At 38.6% G+C, this 18425-nt stretch overlaps 1 protein-coding gene across 5 annotated transcripts in view; it reads right to left on the reverse strand.

Moving 5' to 3' along the window:
- The window catches only part of RAD18 (RAD18 E3 ubiquitin protein ligase), a 77421-nt gene extending 59728 nt beyond the window's left edge, over positions 1-17693 (reverse strand). For 3 of the 5 annotated variants that reach the window (XR_014000443.1, XM_081160676.1, XM_081160677.1), the window contains exons 1-5: positions 17548-17693; positions 13413-13494; positions 7818-7879; positions 6530-6600; positions 388-728 (exon numbers count right to left, since the gene is read on the reverse strand). Coding sequence is in view for 4 of the 5 variants with exons in the window: in XM_081160676.1 (XP_081016802.1) it covers positions 388-728; positions 6530-6600; positions 7818-7879; positions 13413-13494; positions 17548-17598 (607 nt within the window). In the remaining variant the exon portion in view is untranslated. Of the gene's footprint in view, positions 1-387; positions 729-6529; positions 6601-7817; positions 7880-13412; positions 13495-17547 lie in introns of those variants that run through there. The other 2 variants (XM_081160678.1, XM_081160679.1) reach the window with 2 other exon arrangements.
- Positions 17694-18425: the final 732 nt, after the last annotated feature.

An 18425-nucleotide genomic window follows, 5' to 3' on the forward strand; every position in this document is an offset into this window, starting at 1 on the left:
TACAGGAGGCAACCAATCAATGTTTCTCTCTCACAATCAATGTTTCTGTCTCTCTCTAAAAATCAATTAAAAAAAACATATCCTCAGGTGAGGATTTAAAAAATAAAAGGCTGAAAAACAGAAAGCTACTGCCATACTCAAAGTATGAATTAAAACTGCTTCATTTTTTGTAGCAAACAGCCTGAACTACTATTCTTTGAGAAACAGAACACACACATCTTGAAGCACTGCCTACATCGATCTCTGAGATTAATATAAGGTGAGATCTGGTTTGCCCTTTCTCAAATTCTTCCCCCCTCAAAAATGCTGCTTATTTATTCTTAAGTCCTTTGGGATGAGAAGATCCGCACTAAGTAAGAAAATAAACACGTGAAAATAATTTCCTACCTTTAGGAACCTGTTTCAAAGTTGATGTAGAGGGTGCCTCAGGAACATCAGCATCCGAGATGCCTGAAGGTGTCTTTTCTAAAGAAGGTGTCTCTTTGGTCTTTGCAGAAGTGCTCACCTCTTTTTGAAGGCTGAGTTTGCTTTCATTCTCATTTATCAACAACTCTGATGTAGAACCACCAGCTTCTCTAATCAGGAAATTCTCCATTAACCTGCTTCCTTGCTTTAAAGACTGTCTGTGTGTACTTTGAGGAGTGTGTACTTTGGCAGCAAGGTTTCTTGAAGAGGAGGAAGCAGGAGAAATGGGTGGTGACTCTAAGGCAAACTGCAACAAATGATTCCTTTAAGCACAAAAAACACAATGGATAATTAAGAAACCAAATAATGTATAATAATTTAACTAACATAAGCTGTCTTCCCAATTAACACTCAATTCTATGAAATATAGTACTTACTCCATAATGACAACCAAACCAAAATGTTTCTTCTAGAATAAAATAAATACAAAAAATAAATACAAATAAAATAAATACAAAATAAATAAAATAAATATTTATTTTAGTTAATCTGTCTATAAAAAAACTGAGACTTCAGATTCTGGTGATGGAAAATAGCTAGTTTGAGAATTAATCTCCAATCACAAATAATTTTTAAATCAGGACAAAATACATAAAACAACTGTTTGTAAGCATGAGCTATACTCAAGATAAGGCTATGATCCCTGAGAGAAAAGAATCATGAGGTGATTCAATATTTCCCTAAGGATTTCCCCTAGAAGCATTTTCTGGGAGTTGTATATTAACCTAAAATCAAAACAGTGATCTCACTGGGTAGAAGGAACAGAGACCAGAGTTCTAGGAAAAGGTGCCTAGGGTTAGAGGGACAGGATGCTGGATAGGGGTTAGCCATGGAAAGGGAACCCTAGAAGTCTGCCTAGAAAATCTATCAATTCCTGATTATCTCCAAGGCTGCATAAGCCTAAGACGAAACCAGGAAACCTGGCAGGAAACAGATGCCGGGAAGCTGAGATTCCAAAGGTCAGTGCTAGAAAGCTGTTGGGAGTTTGAGCCCAGCCAAAGCTGAGAGACCTTGGTGCAAGACCTCAGACATTCAGTTGTAAGCCCACGAAGGCCACACCTTAGGAAGAATGACCACTCCCTAGAAATATAAATAAAACTAAAATAGACCAAACCTAACAAAACACTAACCCAGTCACAGACAAGATAAAAGTGAAGAGCTGGTAATTTAACTGCCTATCAGAACAAAATTCAGCATCTTTCAAAGAAAGGTAACTTAGAGTCACTATCATATTTTCACCCACAATGTTTAACACAATTAAAAATTACTAGACATGCAAAGCAAGAAAAGTAGCCAATAATCAAGGGAAAAAATCGTCAATGGAAGCAGACCCAGAAGTCATCCAGAGGAGCATTAGAAGATAACAGCTTCAAAGTAACCATGACGAGTGTGTTGAAGGAAAAAAATGAAAACATAAACAAATGGATACAAAGACAGTGTACTGTAAGAAGGAATTAAAATCCACCCCAGGAAGGACAAAGGCCTATCATAATCAAACCGCTGAAAAATGAAAAATAAAGAGTAAGTCTTGCAAGTAACTTACAAAAAAATAACATAGTTTCTCAATTTTGGCACTATTGATACTTCGAGTCAGGTAATTTCCTGTTGAAAGGAACTGTTCTGTGCATTGTAAGAAGCTTAGAAGCAACTACAGCACCCACCAAATGTCAGTAGCATTCCTTCCTCCCAAACAGGTTGAGAAAACCAAAATACATGCAGACATTACCAAACGTTCCCTCGGGGAGGGGCTAAAAGGAAGGCAAAATCACTCTCAGGTAAGAACCACTGATCTAAGAGAACAACAGTAAGAAATATCATTGCTTCCTCAGTATGGAGTTACCTCAAAAAATAATAAACGGAACTGCCTTATGACCCAGTGATTCCCAAATGTTCTGGAATATATCCCAAGAAACCCAAAACACTAATTCAAAAGAATACATGCACCCCTATCTAAGTTCACTGCAGCATTATTTACAATAGCCAAGATTTGGAAGCAGCCCAAGTGCCCATCAATAGATGAGTAGATAAAAAAGCTGTGGTACATTTGCACAATGGAATACTACTTGCCCGTAAAAAAAAAAAAAAAAAAGGAAATTTTAACCTTTGAGACAGCATGGATAGACCTGAAGAGAATCATGCTAAGTGAAATAAGCCAGTCAGAGAAAGAGAAGTACCATATGATTTCACTCATATGTGGAATCTAATAAACAAAATGAACTAACAAGCAAAACAGAGACAGACTCATAGAACTATGGAAGCAAAAAGATAATAGAATGGCATCTTTAAAGTACAGAACAAAAATGAAACTGCCAAGAATTCTATTTCCATTGCAAATATTCATCCAAAATGAAATAAAAATAAAGACATTTTAAAGCAAATAAGAGCTAAGAAAATTCCTCACCAGTAGGCAAGAAATACCACAAGAAATCTTCAGGATGGAGGAAAATAATTCTATATGAAAGCACAAACATATCAGCAAAAATCAACAGTTCCAGAAAAGGTAAATATATGGCTAAGTACAAGACTATTGACTGTTTTGAAAACAACACTAACAATGTCTTGTGGGATTTTTAACATGTATGGAAATAAGATCTCTCACAACATAGCAAAAAGGGGGGATTAAATCACGCAAATGTAATATTCTCACATTGTTCATGACATGATAAGAGTACTAATTTGTGGTACACTATAATATGTTAATTTCTTGGGTAATCACTTAAGTGACACTAAGAAGTATAATGCAAATACTAACAAAGGAGATAAAATAATAAAAATAATATCAACAAAAGGGCAGAAAAGGAGGAATAATATTTTCAAAACAAAGAACAAATGGACAGTAGATACCTTGCAACATATACAAAATTATGATATGTGATTCTATTTTTATAAAACCCTAGAAAATGCAAACTATAGTGTTTACAGCAGATTAGTGTTTACTTGGGAACAGAGTTGTAAGGGTCAGGAGAGGGGATCACAAAGAGGCACAAAGAAACTTGTGAGTGATGGGTAGGTTCATTACCTTGGTTGTGTTAATTTCATATGAACACGTCAAGGCTTACTCAATTGTACACTTTAAATATGTACAGCTTATTGTATGTTAATTATATCTCAGTAAAGCTTTTAAAAATATTTTTAAATGAGTTATGTAAAAACATTAATCCAAAATTGATATTTAGAGTTAAATTAAATTGGTAATTTTTCCTATAATTTCCATCACTCTATGAATGTATATTAAAGTGAGTTGGTATTACAATGCCTAAAGGCATTCATCATAAACATGCATATATTTTAGGGGGCAAATTATGGACTTTAGAACATTAAATCTTGCCCATTGGTTAGCTCTACAATAACCTTACCTCTTCAGAATGCAGCTAAGAAGACTCAAGAGTCAAAATAGGTGTCTGGGTGGACGGGGGCAGACCTAAAATCCATGCCCTCAAGTCCATGGACTTCAGCAACTAGTGAAACTCCCTGCAAGTGCTTGTTCTGATCTGAAACATGCAAACAGCAACCTAGGACATTTGGTTAAACCAGCAGAGGCCCACCGAAGCACAAATTCTTAGTACCTTAGGGCATCAACATATAATAGGGCAGCAAGATATAAATATAGATAAAATATATGATAATGATAATAGGGATCTGTTTGTAGGTTCCTTTGTTCCAGGTATTATACTGGGTATCTTTTAGTATAACTCTTCATTTCTAATCCTTACAACAATCCCTCAATGTATCAACAATATTGTTCCCATTTTTCAGATGTGGAACAGAGGCCAAAGAGGTTTAACATCTTGATCACATTCATATCAGAACTAGGAGGGCCAAGACTGGAAGCTACTTCTGCCTGAATCTGAAGCCAGTATGCTTTAAACTATACCATAAGAAAAGGTGAAATTATATTCTCCATACTCTTGTGAAGTACTAAGGGAATTATCTATTACAATGATCTAAAATGTTTAACTTCTTAAATGTGGAATAAATACACGGAGAAAGATTCATACTTCAATGGTGAACAAACCAAAGTATTAAATTATGCTCTGCACTCTCAAGTCATAAAAGTAATGACAGAGATGTAGACTGGCTGCTATAAAAATACAGAAACAATATTTTCTTACTTAGATCAAGAATGACATCCACTAAGACAAACATATTTTAATTAAATTTTGTTTTGACACTACAGTTTCTTACGAACATTATTTTAAAAAAGACTGAGTCGAGAAAAAAACAACATTGTTCTTTAAAAACAAAAGGCAAAAGTTAGAAGAAAATGTAAGACGTGCATGTCAGCCTATGTCTGAAAACCTCTAGAATTATTTCCAATACCCTTTTGTTATTCCATTTAGAGTATTCAAGTTTTAAAAATCATGTCATAAAATGGCAATGAAAAGACAGGAAGAAACAAAATCAACAAACAATATAAATATCTTCCATTTTGTCATAAAATTAAACCTCTTCCCTCGTCAATCTCAAACTGGATTTTAAACAAGTAATGAAATTGATTAGCTTGAATTTCATTCCTAATTTTGCAAATGAGATAACACAGCACTTTAGACATGACAAATGTCAAGGCATGTTTACCATAAGGCAATTCCAAGAAGGCAAACAAAGGGAGAAGCAAATGATAAAATCCACCCCAAGTATACAGAGAACACTTCCCACTCCACCCCTCCACCCCCCACTGTAATGAACAATCAAATAGCCCATTCCTTTTAGGAGGGAGGGAGGAAGGGGAGAGTTCAATCATTCCAAGGCCTCCCTTTAAGTTACCAAAAGGTCAGTGAACCCAAAGATACTGATTGCTTCTCTTCCAGAAACAGATGCTATTCTTTGTAACACTCCCTTTTTCCTAGCAGGGAGGTTATGTTTTCAGTACCACCTGAAGAAAAAAAATAAGCCTTGAGATACAGTTTTACTGTTTCTTTCCAAAGACATGACCCCATCTTTTTTCAAGACTTCAAAATCTAACTGACTGAAAGACTAACTGGTGTTAAGACTTTTAAAATAAAAAAAGCAATAAATTTAATTATGAGAATCAGAGAATCTCAGTTTCTTAATTTAGGAAAGCATACCAACTTTTTATGACTTTACATCAGGAAATAACTGACCAGCCAATTTATAGAATGTCATATTAGGTAAGTTCAGAATACTACATTTGATCATTTTTTAGGATCAGTAACTGTGCAGCTCTATTGGAACAAGTCTCTTTACACTTCTAGAAGCAATGTAATGTACCTCCAAGAATGCTCCAAAAAGCCTGGAAGTTATACACTTAAGTACCTGGACACCTAGCCATTAACTAAACACAGTATATTCCCAATAAAAATTTCTGCTTGACTTGCATGATGAAAAATAATTCAAGATACCGTTTGGTAAAACATGACTTTTTATATCCCTTTGGGTGACCACTCAACCTTCACCATCACGCATTTGACAGGTAAAAAGAAAAGCTACATTTCTGAGTTTAAAAAAGTGGCTACTACATATTTCAAGTGGTACATCATGTCTTTTATACATGCTAAGTAAATCAGGTTAAGACTGAATGGATTAATACATAATGGACACAGAAACAATTATAGATGTATGTGTATACATGGATTAGTAAACACATAAATATACATGCACATGTCCCCCATCTCTGTCCACAGAGAGGGCCTAGAAGCAATAATACCCCAGTAACAAAGCACACAGCCCATTCCGGATCCTAATTTCTAAACACCATTTTCCAATAAAAGGAACTAGGGCTTCTTGGGAAAATGGTTGACTCTAAAGCTGGGGCAGGAAAAATAAAAATTAAAGCTGGAGTATCTTTGTAGTACCCAAAAGTAAGCGCATGCTCAAATCTGCATTTTAACTCTTGTTTTTCATAACAGGTAGATTTCTGTTAAGTAAAGGGAGAAAATCCCATTACCACTGAATTGTCCATGTGTGATTAATAACTGTTGCTGCTTCCCTTCTTTACCCCAAATATGCAACCCTGCATTACCTAATCCCCAAAAGTGCAGAGTAAAGAGGGGACACATATGAAAGACAAAAGTAGTTAGTGGTTAGTCACAAAATTAAATCATACCGTGCAAAATTCAAGCTTTTTACCAGTTCATCTAATACGCGGTTATTTTTCAGGTCTGGCTCTGTGACTGTCTAGAAAAGAAAAACAACAGATGAAAACAATAATTTACTTGTCATAGTTTTGTTTTTGCAAATGTGTGACCCATCCTCTTGAGACTCCCCATCCCATTTAGTCTTCCAGGAAAGCCTCAAAATAAAGTTTATTTGTCTCATACTAATATGGCATTTAAAGACACTGAATCACTATCAGCCAACTGGAAGTCTGAGAAAAGCTTTCCAAAGCATGTGGTAAAATCATATATACTCTGTACTAAGGTAAAACCTAATTATGAGCAAGAATGCCAGCACTCAGCTTTGCCAAAAATTTCTCCTGAAGACAGAAGAGAGGCTCCTTTAAGTGAATACTGGGAGAGGCATTAGGTGTCCAAAGAGAGCTTAAAAACAAGATTGGTTTTCAGGAATGCAATAGGAACATGGTAAATCCAGTAGTTATGTAGCATAAATGGTATACAATTCATCTCCGTGGAGACACCACCTTGACAAAGACAGTGTGCCTGAAGTTGTAAGAGCTTAGACTCAAGAACCAAACTATCATTTCTTACACAGGGTTTTTACATAATAGCTCAGAGAAGTTCAATGACATCCTCATACCATGCACCTACCAGAGGCATCAGAACTCAAACCCTTTAACTAGTCTATAAGTGTCCTTTCTGTTACTTTACTGTCTCTTTTACTTCTTTCTTTATTCCTACGTATGTTTACTTTCCCTTTTAACCTACCTTTTCATCTATTTCCACTACTTGAAAAGCTTCAGAAACCACTAACAACAAATTTCCTAGTGCTGTCCCTGAAGGCTTGTTTTGGGAAAAAGGTAAGGGACCAGTTAGGCTGGGTTCAGCCCAATGGCCAGGAATCTTTGCCTTCAGCACAAATACTTACACTAGGCACTTGCAAGTAAATAATCCTACCATCAGATTTTCTACCCAATGTGAGAATAAAAAGCGAAAAACCATAAAAACACGGGTCTTAGGATTTTATGAGCACTACATTCTGATCTTAAAATTAGTTTTTCCTCCTAAAATGCATTTAGGTTATCAGAAATCCCCATAAAAACTTGAACGAAGCCCAGTTCTCCAATTATGTGTTTTAGAGGTCCTTTCTGAAAATGTCTTTTATATAGCTTAACTCAATAATTACACATCTTCCCTTGGGGCTTTTGTGTACACATGAAGCAGAAATATCTGCACCAAAGAATAAGTATTTTTAAAACAAAAAAAGAAAGAACTCACCACACAACAAGTTGGACACTGTGTTTTATAGGACAAAAATTTTCTTATACAGAGAGAACAATCTGCAAAAACATGAATGCAACATAAATCAGTTAAGCTGCATTAATAATATAGGACTCTGACTTCTAATAGAACGTGACTTAAGCTGTAGGGTATTTCCATCATCTAAAGTATATCATTATAATTTCAAAATTCTAGTACCTCTACTCTACCTATGCACTTTTGCAAATGTGACAAAATAGCATTTTTAGGAGAGAAAAACATCAAATAATAATCCTGGGTCCCCAGGACATCACACCTCCCTAAGCAACATGCATCACTCTCCACATCCTCCATCTGTAAAATGAAGGAAACATACATGCAAGACCCAGGATGGAAACTGTATAAACACATCAGATATCTCTACTAACATTCTAAAATATAAATTTTGAAATAATTTTAACTCTATAAATGATGTCCATCACCCCACATTTAACAAGTACTATGTGGCAAACACTAAGAACAGAACAATATATAATGCAAAGTTCTTGACCTCAAGGAACTAACAAAATAGTGAAGCAATTACAGTGCAATAAGTCCCAACCACTTAAGCAGGAAATCACCATTAACTAAATTCTTCACACCCACGACGGTGCAAAATGGTCTCCCAAAGAAAAAATAGGTATGACTAATAGAATGGTACCTTACTGGTAGGCAATGTGCTATTAGCCCAAATTCTGCCAGTGAAGGGGCTTCATTAAAAAAAGGGTTCAGTTTAGTGAAAGGAGGAGGAGACAGTATGACTTCAGATACTGATATCCAGTAAATGAACAAGTTGTGCCACCCTCAGTATGAGCACCCAGGAGGAAAAACAAAAGAACAACTTATAAAAAAGATAAAACCGGCAGAGTTAAGTTCTTTGGGAGCAAAAGGGACTTCTGATTTCTGGTCTGGTATGTAAGAAGCTTAGAAGTCATCATTCTACGTAACAACAAGAAAAACGCTATACAAACTAAAAAATCAACAACTCTTCTTAGATCCATCAGAGAAGTGAAGTCAGAGGGCAAACCACTGCCCCCCAAATTGGAGAGGCAGACAGGCTGGATATGGAGTCACGGCTTCCAGAGTAGAAACCCAGGACCAGAACCTTGCATGGGAATCAGGGAAGCCTCCGCTGGAACCAGAGCAGAGGCAGGAAAACCTGGACTGTAACTGAAAAATTGTTGGAGGTTGAGTGTGGACAGTCTGAGTTTAAAAACTCCAAGGCAACAAACATTGAGCGGGGGCGGGGGCACTCACAGGATGTGAGTTTTAACTATGAGTTCTACCAGGTTCTCAAAGTGACTATCAGACAAAAATCCCCCAGTCCTTCTGCAGGAGGAGGGGAAAGTAATAATTTTGAAATACACTGGAGCATTGTGCTCTTCTTAACAAAGCCTGCCCTCAAGAGAAACTATTCTACCAGGGCCTATTCTGTTAGGGTTTTATCAGAGCCCAGCTGACCTGGGGGAAGGGAAACAACTAATTCCAGCTTCTTCTAGCTGTTCTGTCCAACTGGGGAAGTTGGGGTGGGGGGGGTGCGTGGACCTGAAAAGGCACAGTCCAAGGGCACAGGCCAACTAAAAAGGCTGAGACCTAATCATAGGACTACAGAACAAACCTCACCACACCCCACACCTCACCACATTACTAAAGGCCTATTTACTGCAGCTCCTTTTACCTCGTACACCATATCCCACTATTAGGAAAAAATTGTAAGGCATACCAAAAGGCAAAAAACAGTCTGAAGAAAGCATGAGAATCAGAGTCAAATACAGCAGGGATATTGGGATTATCAGACCAGGAGTTTAAAGCAACTGTGATTAATATGCTAAAGGCTTCAATGAACAAAGCAGACAAGCAGCCAAGAACAGATGGGTAATGTAAGCACATTATCTCCCAAAAGTCCCATCTCCAAATACCATCACTGTGGGAATTACAGCTTCAACATACGAATTTGGGGGAAATACAATTCAGTCCATACATTCCACCACTTGCCCTCAAAAATCCATGTCCTCCCATGGAAAACACACCCATCCCATCTCACCAGCCCCAAAAGTCTCAACTCATTCCAGCATCAACTCTAAAGTCCAAAGTCCCATCTATATATCACCAAAATCAGATATGGATGAAACGTGTATCCTTAGGTGGCTTTATTTAAATCGCCTTAAGTTTGCTTTTCCACCCAAGTGCTCAACTATGAGCAGTGTGAGGAGGGGAGGGTAGAATAAAACAATGACAAAAAGAGCAGCTTCACAGAAACATCCAAGCCTTGGGGGGAGGAGGAATTTCTAATCTCAAACAGGATACAGCTACCTGCTGGCTTTCAAATACCAAAAGAGCCCAGCATCCTGATTCATTCTGAGGCAAAATTCCACTCCAGACTCATGCGCTTGACTATCAGTTACTCTCTTCAAACAACAAGAAGTCTCCTGAGCATTAGCATAAGTCAAGAATTCCCAAACCTGGCTGCTCATCTGAGTCACCTGGGCAGATTACTGTTGATTTTAATATGGTTTCCAAGGCCCTAACCCAAGTCATACTGATTCATTGGATTTTGGTCAGTAAATCACATTCATATGTGATTCTGACTGAACAACAATATTACTGTTCTTTTAAAAAACTTAGTATGTTTTTGCTATTAGGTTAAACCATATGAAAATCATTTTGGAAATGTAAAAAAAAAGACAAACACTGGCAATTTCTCGTGCTTAACATAATACTGTATATTTACTGTGTGCTGTTTTAAGCACATTACATGTATTAACTCTTTTGATCCTTACAGCACCCCTCAGGTTGTTATTAATATTAGTTCCATTTTACAAGAAGGAAAATACTGCCCAGGAGTTGGCCAACTTGCCCAAGATCACAGAGCTAATAAGTAACAAAGGCAAGTAACAGAGCTCATGTTCTTAACATAATTCTAATTAATTATTCTAAATATTTATAATTTATTTATAAAATGTATTTATTATAGTTACTTAATATATAATTAATATGATCATAGGTACCAGAGTATGTATAATGAGGCTAATGCTCTCTCTTTTGTATAATCTTGAGTGTTTTGTTTTGAAATATGAAGAACCAGATGTTAATCCAAAGTAGATCAAGCCCTTGGCTTAATTTCAGTCTACTACCAAATATGTACCGGGAACTGCAGACCAACATAATTTATTCCCTAGTAAGCAACCATATTATTCCATTCAATCAGAGCAGTTAAAAGAGCTCTAGACCCATGTATTCCTAGGTGGCTTTATTTAAATTGCCTGTGAAATTTGTTTTTCCACCCAAGAGCCCAAATATGAGCAGTGTGAGGAGGGAGGGTAGAATTAAACAATGACAAAAAGGGTAGCTTCACAGAAATATCCAAGCCTTGAGGGAGGAGGCATTTCTAATCATAAACAGGGTACAGCTACCTGCTGGCTTTCAAATATCAAGAGCCCAGTATCCTAGCAGTAAAAAAGCAAATTTCTAAAACTTAAACCAACCCTTTTTATGTGTGATTTTAAGGATTTTATGAGAAAGTCAATCATTTCAAAAATAATTCTGAAGTGTCCAGCTAAAGCAAAAAATCCAGGTCCTGGAAAGCTCAGAAGGCTGGCCTCTACCTCTGGTTCCAGTGCTAAGTGACCAGTTAGCTGAGAAGAGGAGACTATCCTTCCAACAACCAGCACTCTAGCACTTCCACAGTGCAGCTCTGAATAATTCTATGTCCCTTCTGTGTGTATAGCTATCTCTCTTCCCTGCCTTGTTCCACACTGCTGCCTCCTGAGCATATAAGAGAAAAACACATTATTTGCCTAAAAGAATAGTATACCGTCTCTTAATTTAGCAAAGGTCACTAAATGGAAAACTTCATATCTATCTCACTTTTAAAAATGAAATTAAGGTGCTTTATATTTCAACACAGGCCTCAATTAATTTTGTGAGTCAAAATCCACAAAAGGAAAATAAAAATGATTGTTGGTCCCTCTTTAAAACAGTGGTAATTAGCCTTGGCTGGTGCAACTCAATGGTTAGAGCATCAACCTGAGCACTGCGGTTCGATTCCTGGTAAAGGGAACATACCTGGGTTACAGGTTCAATCCCTGGCCCTGGCTGGGGCGACTGCAGGAGGCAACCAATCAATGTGTCACTCTTACACTGATGTTTCTCTCCCTCTCTTCCTTCCACTCTCTCTGAAAAGCAATGAAAAAAATATCCTCAAGTGAGGATCAAAAAAAAATAATAATAAATAAAATGCAAAGATACTAGAAACCCAAATAATTTGAATAAAGAAAAACAAAGCTGGAATACTTACAATGCCTGACTTCAAGGCTTACTAAAAGTTACAAAAATTAAGACAGGTGGTATTGGCACAAAAACAGACATGTAGATCAATGGAATAGAAGAGTCCAGAAACAGGCCCACACATGATTGCCTGCAGCCCTATTGACTAAGATGAGGAAAACTCAATCAGGTGATAGAAATGTTCAGCAGCTTAATGTAGTGGTTACACGGTATACGCATTTGTCAAAACTCACTAACACCTGCACGCTTTACTATGCACTTAAAATGGATGTATTTTATTTTATGTAAATTATACCTAAATAAAGACACATATTTAGAAATAATCCCCAAAACTTATCTTGGTTATTAATGTGAATCTGGCCTAGGAAAGGGAACTAACATTTAATAAGGGCCTATAATGTGCCAGACACTGGGCTCTGCAAATTTAATTCTCACAACCATCTTCTAAGGTAGAAAATGCTCACCAGACTTTTACCTTTGAAGAAATGTTGGGCATTTGCAAACTCATCAACCTAGTAAGTGGGAGTCAAGAGTCAAGCCTAAGTATATCTCTAATGCCCGTGATGCTACCACGACCATTCCCTGTCTTCTCCATAGAAATGTTTCCACCAAAGCTTACTATCCACTAAAATCATTTTTTAAAATCAAACTTGTTGGTTTGGTTTTTTTTTTAACTTTCCAAGACAAATCAACTTGAAAATAGAGGAAAAATAACAAACTTAGGTAATCCATAAACTGGATAGCCAGCTTCTGAACAGTCCAGGCTCACCCCTATGTGTTAAATGCCTCAAGTATAAAAAATACTTACTAGACTCATAAAGAGAAGTGCAAGCAGATTCCAATATAAGAGTCTGTCCAGCATCACAAAGCAAGTGGTAAAGCTGTAATACCTCTTCAGTGGCAGAATTCTCTCACTGGGATTTTTAAACTTTGAAACTCTACACAAACTACTACTTAGTTGAACCACCTATCTGCTATCCTGCTAAAAACAAAAATTCTGAAATTTAACACCTAAAAGTGCTTGGCAAATAAAGAACCATACATATATTGTGACCAAAATCTTTATTGCCATAAATGTCATAAAAAGCATAAAAACATCCAAGAGGGAGGTGGTAGAAAATATAGGCGGCTTTGTAAATCCTTCAATACTCAAGAGGAAGCGGTAGAAAAAGACCTTCTGAAAACTTAAAGATGGAGCTAAAAGTGAGAAATAAATGTGTGTTAAATTAATACTACCTTATATAAAAATCACATTTTTACTAATTCGAAGAAGCAGTGCATACTTACAGTTATGTGAACACTGAGGAATCATCATGGCAATGTTGAAATACTCAAAGCAAATGCCACACCGCAGCAAGTCATCTACTGTCTGCAATGCAAACACACACACACATAAATATATATATATATATATCAGAGAGACACCAAGACTGGGAAGTCTGGCACAGAACTCTTTCTCCATCCCCTAAAAAAATAATTTAATAATACTTCTTTGTCAAATATGCAAACTCCACATAAACAAACTGCAGGGGATCTTAACAAACAGAAAAACTTCCCCCAAGTGACTCACATATTCAAATCTCAGGTTACCCAAGACACTTTAAAATATATTTTTATTGATTTCAGAGAGAGGAAAGGAGGGGGAGAGAGAGAGATAGAAACATCAAAGATAAGAAAGTCACTGATCAAGCCCACAACCAGGCATGTGCCCTGAGCGGGAATCAAACCCCCATCGCCTGGATCCTAGGTCGACGCTCAACCGCTGAGCCATGCCCGGCCGGGCCCCAAGACACTTTAGACAAATAAAGCTAACAGTGTACAGATTCCTATGCAATATCGTCACCCTTTCACAAAAGGACTACTCTACTCCTGCTCCACTTCCCAAGTGCTTCCCGTTTGTACTCCAAACCGCCTCCTCTTCAGGCCCCATCTCCTGGCCTACAGTCACTGCCAGGGGAAAGGTACCAGTAGCCAGTCAGCACACAGTTTAAAAAACAAATCAGAGAATATAAAAGCCAAACACCAGAAATTATCTAGTTAAACCCCTTACTTCACAAGTGAGGAAACTTGTACCCAGGGCAGGAACACATATGGGGCATGAGTCCAGCCAGGGCTAAGCTTCCTGTCTCCTGCTGGCTTCCGCATGGTTCTACAGTGCAGCAAAATGAGGGAGCCCTGGGAAGACTGGGGCCAGGGACAGCAGAGGGGGGTGAAGAGTCGGAATGCAAGCGAACAGGAAATGACCTATTCTTGCAACCCAAAATCTTGACATCATTTAAAATAAAATGTTATTCCTTTCAATAAAACACTGAGAAGATAGTTAAGAGAAGACAAAAAAGAGGGAGCGCTGCTATGCCCTGGTAAGGAAATGTTGCCAAGAGAAGCGAAGTGAGACAGTGCAAGCGGCACGCTCCCTTCTGCTTGAGAGAGAGCAAAACCACCCTATTTTCACCCTGTAGATAGGCATGAGGAAATTATAGAAAGACACGCAAGAAAGGAGTAAATAGTGCCCGCAGAGGTTAGGAAACTGGATAAAAGAGGGGCAAAGCGGGAGGCGGACTTTGACTTTTCACTTCATGTATTTTTTGAACCATGTAAGCATATTACCTAAATTTTTAAAACATAAACAAAAAAAGACTGTCACTAATAGTCCGTATGATGAAATGTTATGTAGTCATTAAAAAACACACACAAAAAAAAACCTGCTTCCAAAGAAAAATGCCATAGGAAAGTGTTCGTTTTTTAATGGAAACTTTAAAAAAAAAATCAGAGAACAAACCTACAACAATACTACGTAATAATAGAACCATGTAGTTTAATCTCCATAGCAATCCTAGGAAGTCTATAGCATATGTATCCCCGTTTTGCAGACTAAGACTATAAAGCTTAAAAAGTGGTTGGATCAAACCCAAGAAGTTGACTCCAAAGTGATCCCAAATTTTAAATACATATACACACTGTGGGCATGTGTGGGCATGAGCACACACAAGGTAACTGAAGGAAAATAAGAGAAAAGGTAAAACAGTAGTTATTGTCAGATGATAGGATGATGGGTAACTCATTTACTCCTTTCTCTTACCCTGACTTTTTTTTTCTACTGTATACATATACATTTATAACCTGTTAAAGCCAGAAATTCTTGTTATGGTTAAACCAGGGAAATAAACATTAAGATACCAAAATCTTCCATTATTTTTTTATGGTAAGCTACCACGGACACAAAAAAGGATTGTGTTGAAAATGGATTAAGAGCAGAGGCAGAACTGGAAGACAGGGCCCTGGCATCTAGTCTACTGTACTTTCTTCTATATAACCAGCCTCTTTTAGTGGAGTTGTTGTTCGGACAGGTCTGCTGAGCAAGATCTGTGAAAGGTGACACCACATCAAACAAACTGTAACATTCTTGTATGAATTTCCAGTCATGCCATTTCAAGTGAGTAGCATGCACACCACATGTGCCTTGACCCAAATAGAGAATAGTCAAATGGATATCCCAGGATTTCTTTAACTTAGTGAAAGTAGAAGGGGGAATTAGAGAATTGGTGAAAAGACAATAATCAGAGCAAAGGTTCTTAACTTTTTGGGGTCGCAGATCCCTTTGAAGAATATATTAAAACCATGGGCTCTCTTCTCAGAAAAGAACACATACGGACAAAAATTTTATAAATAATCCAGTTACCAAAGTCTTTCCATGGATCCTAGATTCAATATAAGAAAGAACTTCAAAAAGAGCTACTTCTGGGAGCAGCTCATTCTTTGTCCCTGGAGGAGTTCAAGCAAAAACGAGATAAGAAATTGGCAGAATACATTATAAAAGGGATTAAAATAGGGATTCCCAACCTTAAGATTTCACGACTCTAACATGGGCTCAATCAAGTCTATCACTGAACACCCTCAATTCAGTGCTGTGGTGCAACAGCAAAGCCACAGAAGACAGGGAACCTGCCTCTAAAGAACACTGTGGAAGTTGTAGTAATATATAAAATATGCTTAAATCTACAAACAGGTAGCTTTGCAAATTACAGAGCTTTCACTTCCTTTATCTAATTCAATCTTCACAACAATAAATAAAAAGGGGTTGAAAAGTTAACATACGTTAAGTGCTAATAATAAGATAGTCAACTGAATGCTAAACTTCCAGATACCTTCAATCAACTGGCAAATAATTTTGAGCACCCACTATGCACCACACATTAAGTACAGTGAGTAAGTCAGACAGGATCCCTATCACACACATCAACTCATTTAACCAACCTTATAAACTGTTTGTTTTTGCCTCCAGTTTATAGTTGAGGAAGTTCAGGTTCAGAGTTTTTAGTAACTAACTCAAGGTCACACAGTTAAATGAGAAGCAGAGGCCAGATTTGACCCAAGATCATCGGAATTCAAATCTATGCTCTTCTCCACTGTACCCTGGTGCCAAGGCCACCACAACTTCAAAACCACAGCTTCCTGGGTCCTTTCCACAATGCCAGCATTCACCATGGGGATGACACAGATGATGACAGGAAGAATAAGGCTCACACTTACTTTAACCTCCCACAAGTCCCTTCGAGTAATTCTCAGAGTCAGCTTTAAGAGTCAGGGGGGCAGATACCGTAATCCCCAAGTTTATAAAGCTGAGGAAGAGCATGAGAAAGTGACCTTGCCCACAAACAGAAAAACCAAGTGACAGATTCTTAGTTAGCACAGCAAAATGTATTTGCTCTTGACCAAATACATCAGGAATCCTGGGCTCACCACTACTGTAAGTAGAGACTGAAACGCCTTGGCAAAAACCAGGTAGCCACAAAATCAATGCCATTTAAGCGAAATAATTCAATTAAATGAAAGGCTGGCTGGTACCGAGCCTGAGTCCCGATCTCTCTGTTGAAAAGAGAGACGTGCACAACTGTTAGGAGTTAGGACGCATGAGGAAGGAGTCAGGGTAAACCAGAACTAGGCTTCTTGAGGGTAATTAGAACAAATTAGAATGTAAAAGGGGCCAGCTGCTTCGCTACGTGATTAAGTAAATGGTTCTTGATACAAGGTCTACCCAAAATCATGTCGAGTGTCACTTGGGAAATTCTCAACTAAGATCCTGCGAGAGTTTACATAATGCTGAGCACATAGCAAACCCCCGCGAAGCGTGAGCGGTAGCGGTGGTTTTCGCTGTTGAGCGTAACCATTTTCTGGAGGTCACAGCTATTGCTGTGGCTGAACTGCAGGCAGCATGCCCGGTTCCTTGAGACCGCCAACCTCAGCTCACCAAAAGGGGCCGAGGCCTGTCCCCAGGAAACTGAGGCCCAGAGCCCCGCAGAGGGCAAATGGCAGAGCGGAGCCGGGCACCCGGCCCAAGGTGGCCGCTCGCGCCTGGTCCTCTCACGACGGGGCTGGCCGCCGGCTGACACCCGGGCGCCCCCAACCTCCCCGAAGCTCTCACCTTCATGACTTCCAGGCCCGGAGGCCACCGAGGCTCGACTAGGGAGTCCATGGCCTCTCCAAAGGACGCTGGGGGCTCCTCAGCCCACTGGCCTCCCGCGCTCCACCGCCACTCGAAATTCCCCGCGCTGCTGCGCCACGACAGCAGACCGCGACGACGCCGGCCGCGGCCTGCGCGGAGCCTGCCGGGAGTTGTAGTACGTGGGCGGAGTACGGCGGGAGATGCTGTTACTGCGCACGCGCCAGACAGCTCCCCCCCCCCCCCCCCCCCCCCTTCTCAGCCTGCAGGCGGTAAATGGATAAAAAGTACCACATCCGCTTTTGTATTAGACCCTTAATAAATAAATGCCTCCTGAATGTTGGGGAAAGACAGCCAGGAATCAAACCAAATCCAGACCTTACCAAATCTTTCAAGGTGTAGGCTAATGCCTTCTCCTTCAGGTTGCCCTCCCTGATTGCTGTCATTATCCGTCCCCGCTCTGAGCAGGGGCTTTCACATCTATTATTTCATATAACCTGATCACGGTACTGGGAGGTAAGCATTATCATTGCCAGTTTACACAAAAGGAAGCTTCCGCTCAATAAATTGAATAGCGTTTTCTTGAGTCACATGGTGTCATTGCCCAGATTATACAAACAAGACCTCTGGACTTTAAATGGGTGCTCTTTTAGCAATTAAATTTTCAATTTTAAGTTATTCTTTTTCTTAACCACCTTAACTTTAGGTATCTTTCCAGATATTTCCTATGCAGGTACATAGATATGTTCCCCCCAACACACACAAATGTTATTGCATTAAATGCATAGCTCTGTCAACTTCAGTTTTTGTTTGTTTACATAACCATAGATCTTGAGACCTCTGGATGTTAATACACATAG

The sequence above is a fragment of the Miniopterus schreibersii genome (genome assembly GCF_964146895.1).
Source record: "Miniopterus schreibersii genome assembly, chromosome: 15".
Lineage (NCBI taxonomy): Eukaryota > Metazoa > Chordata > Mammalia > Chiroptera > Miniopteridae > Miniopterus > Miniopterus schreibersii.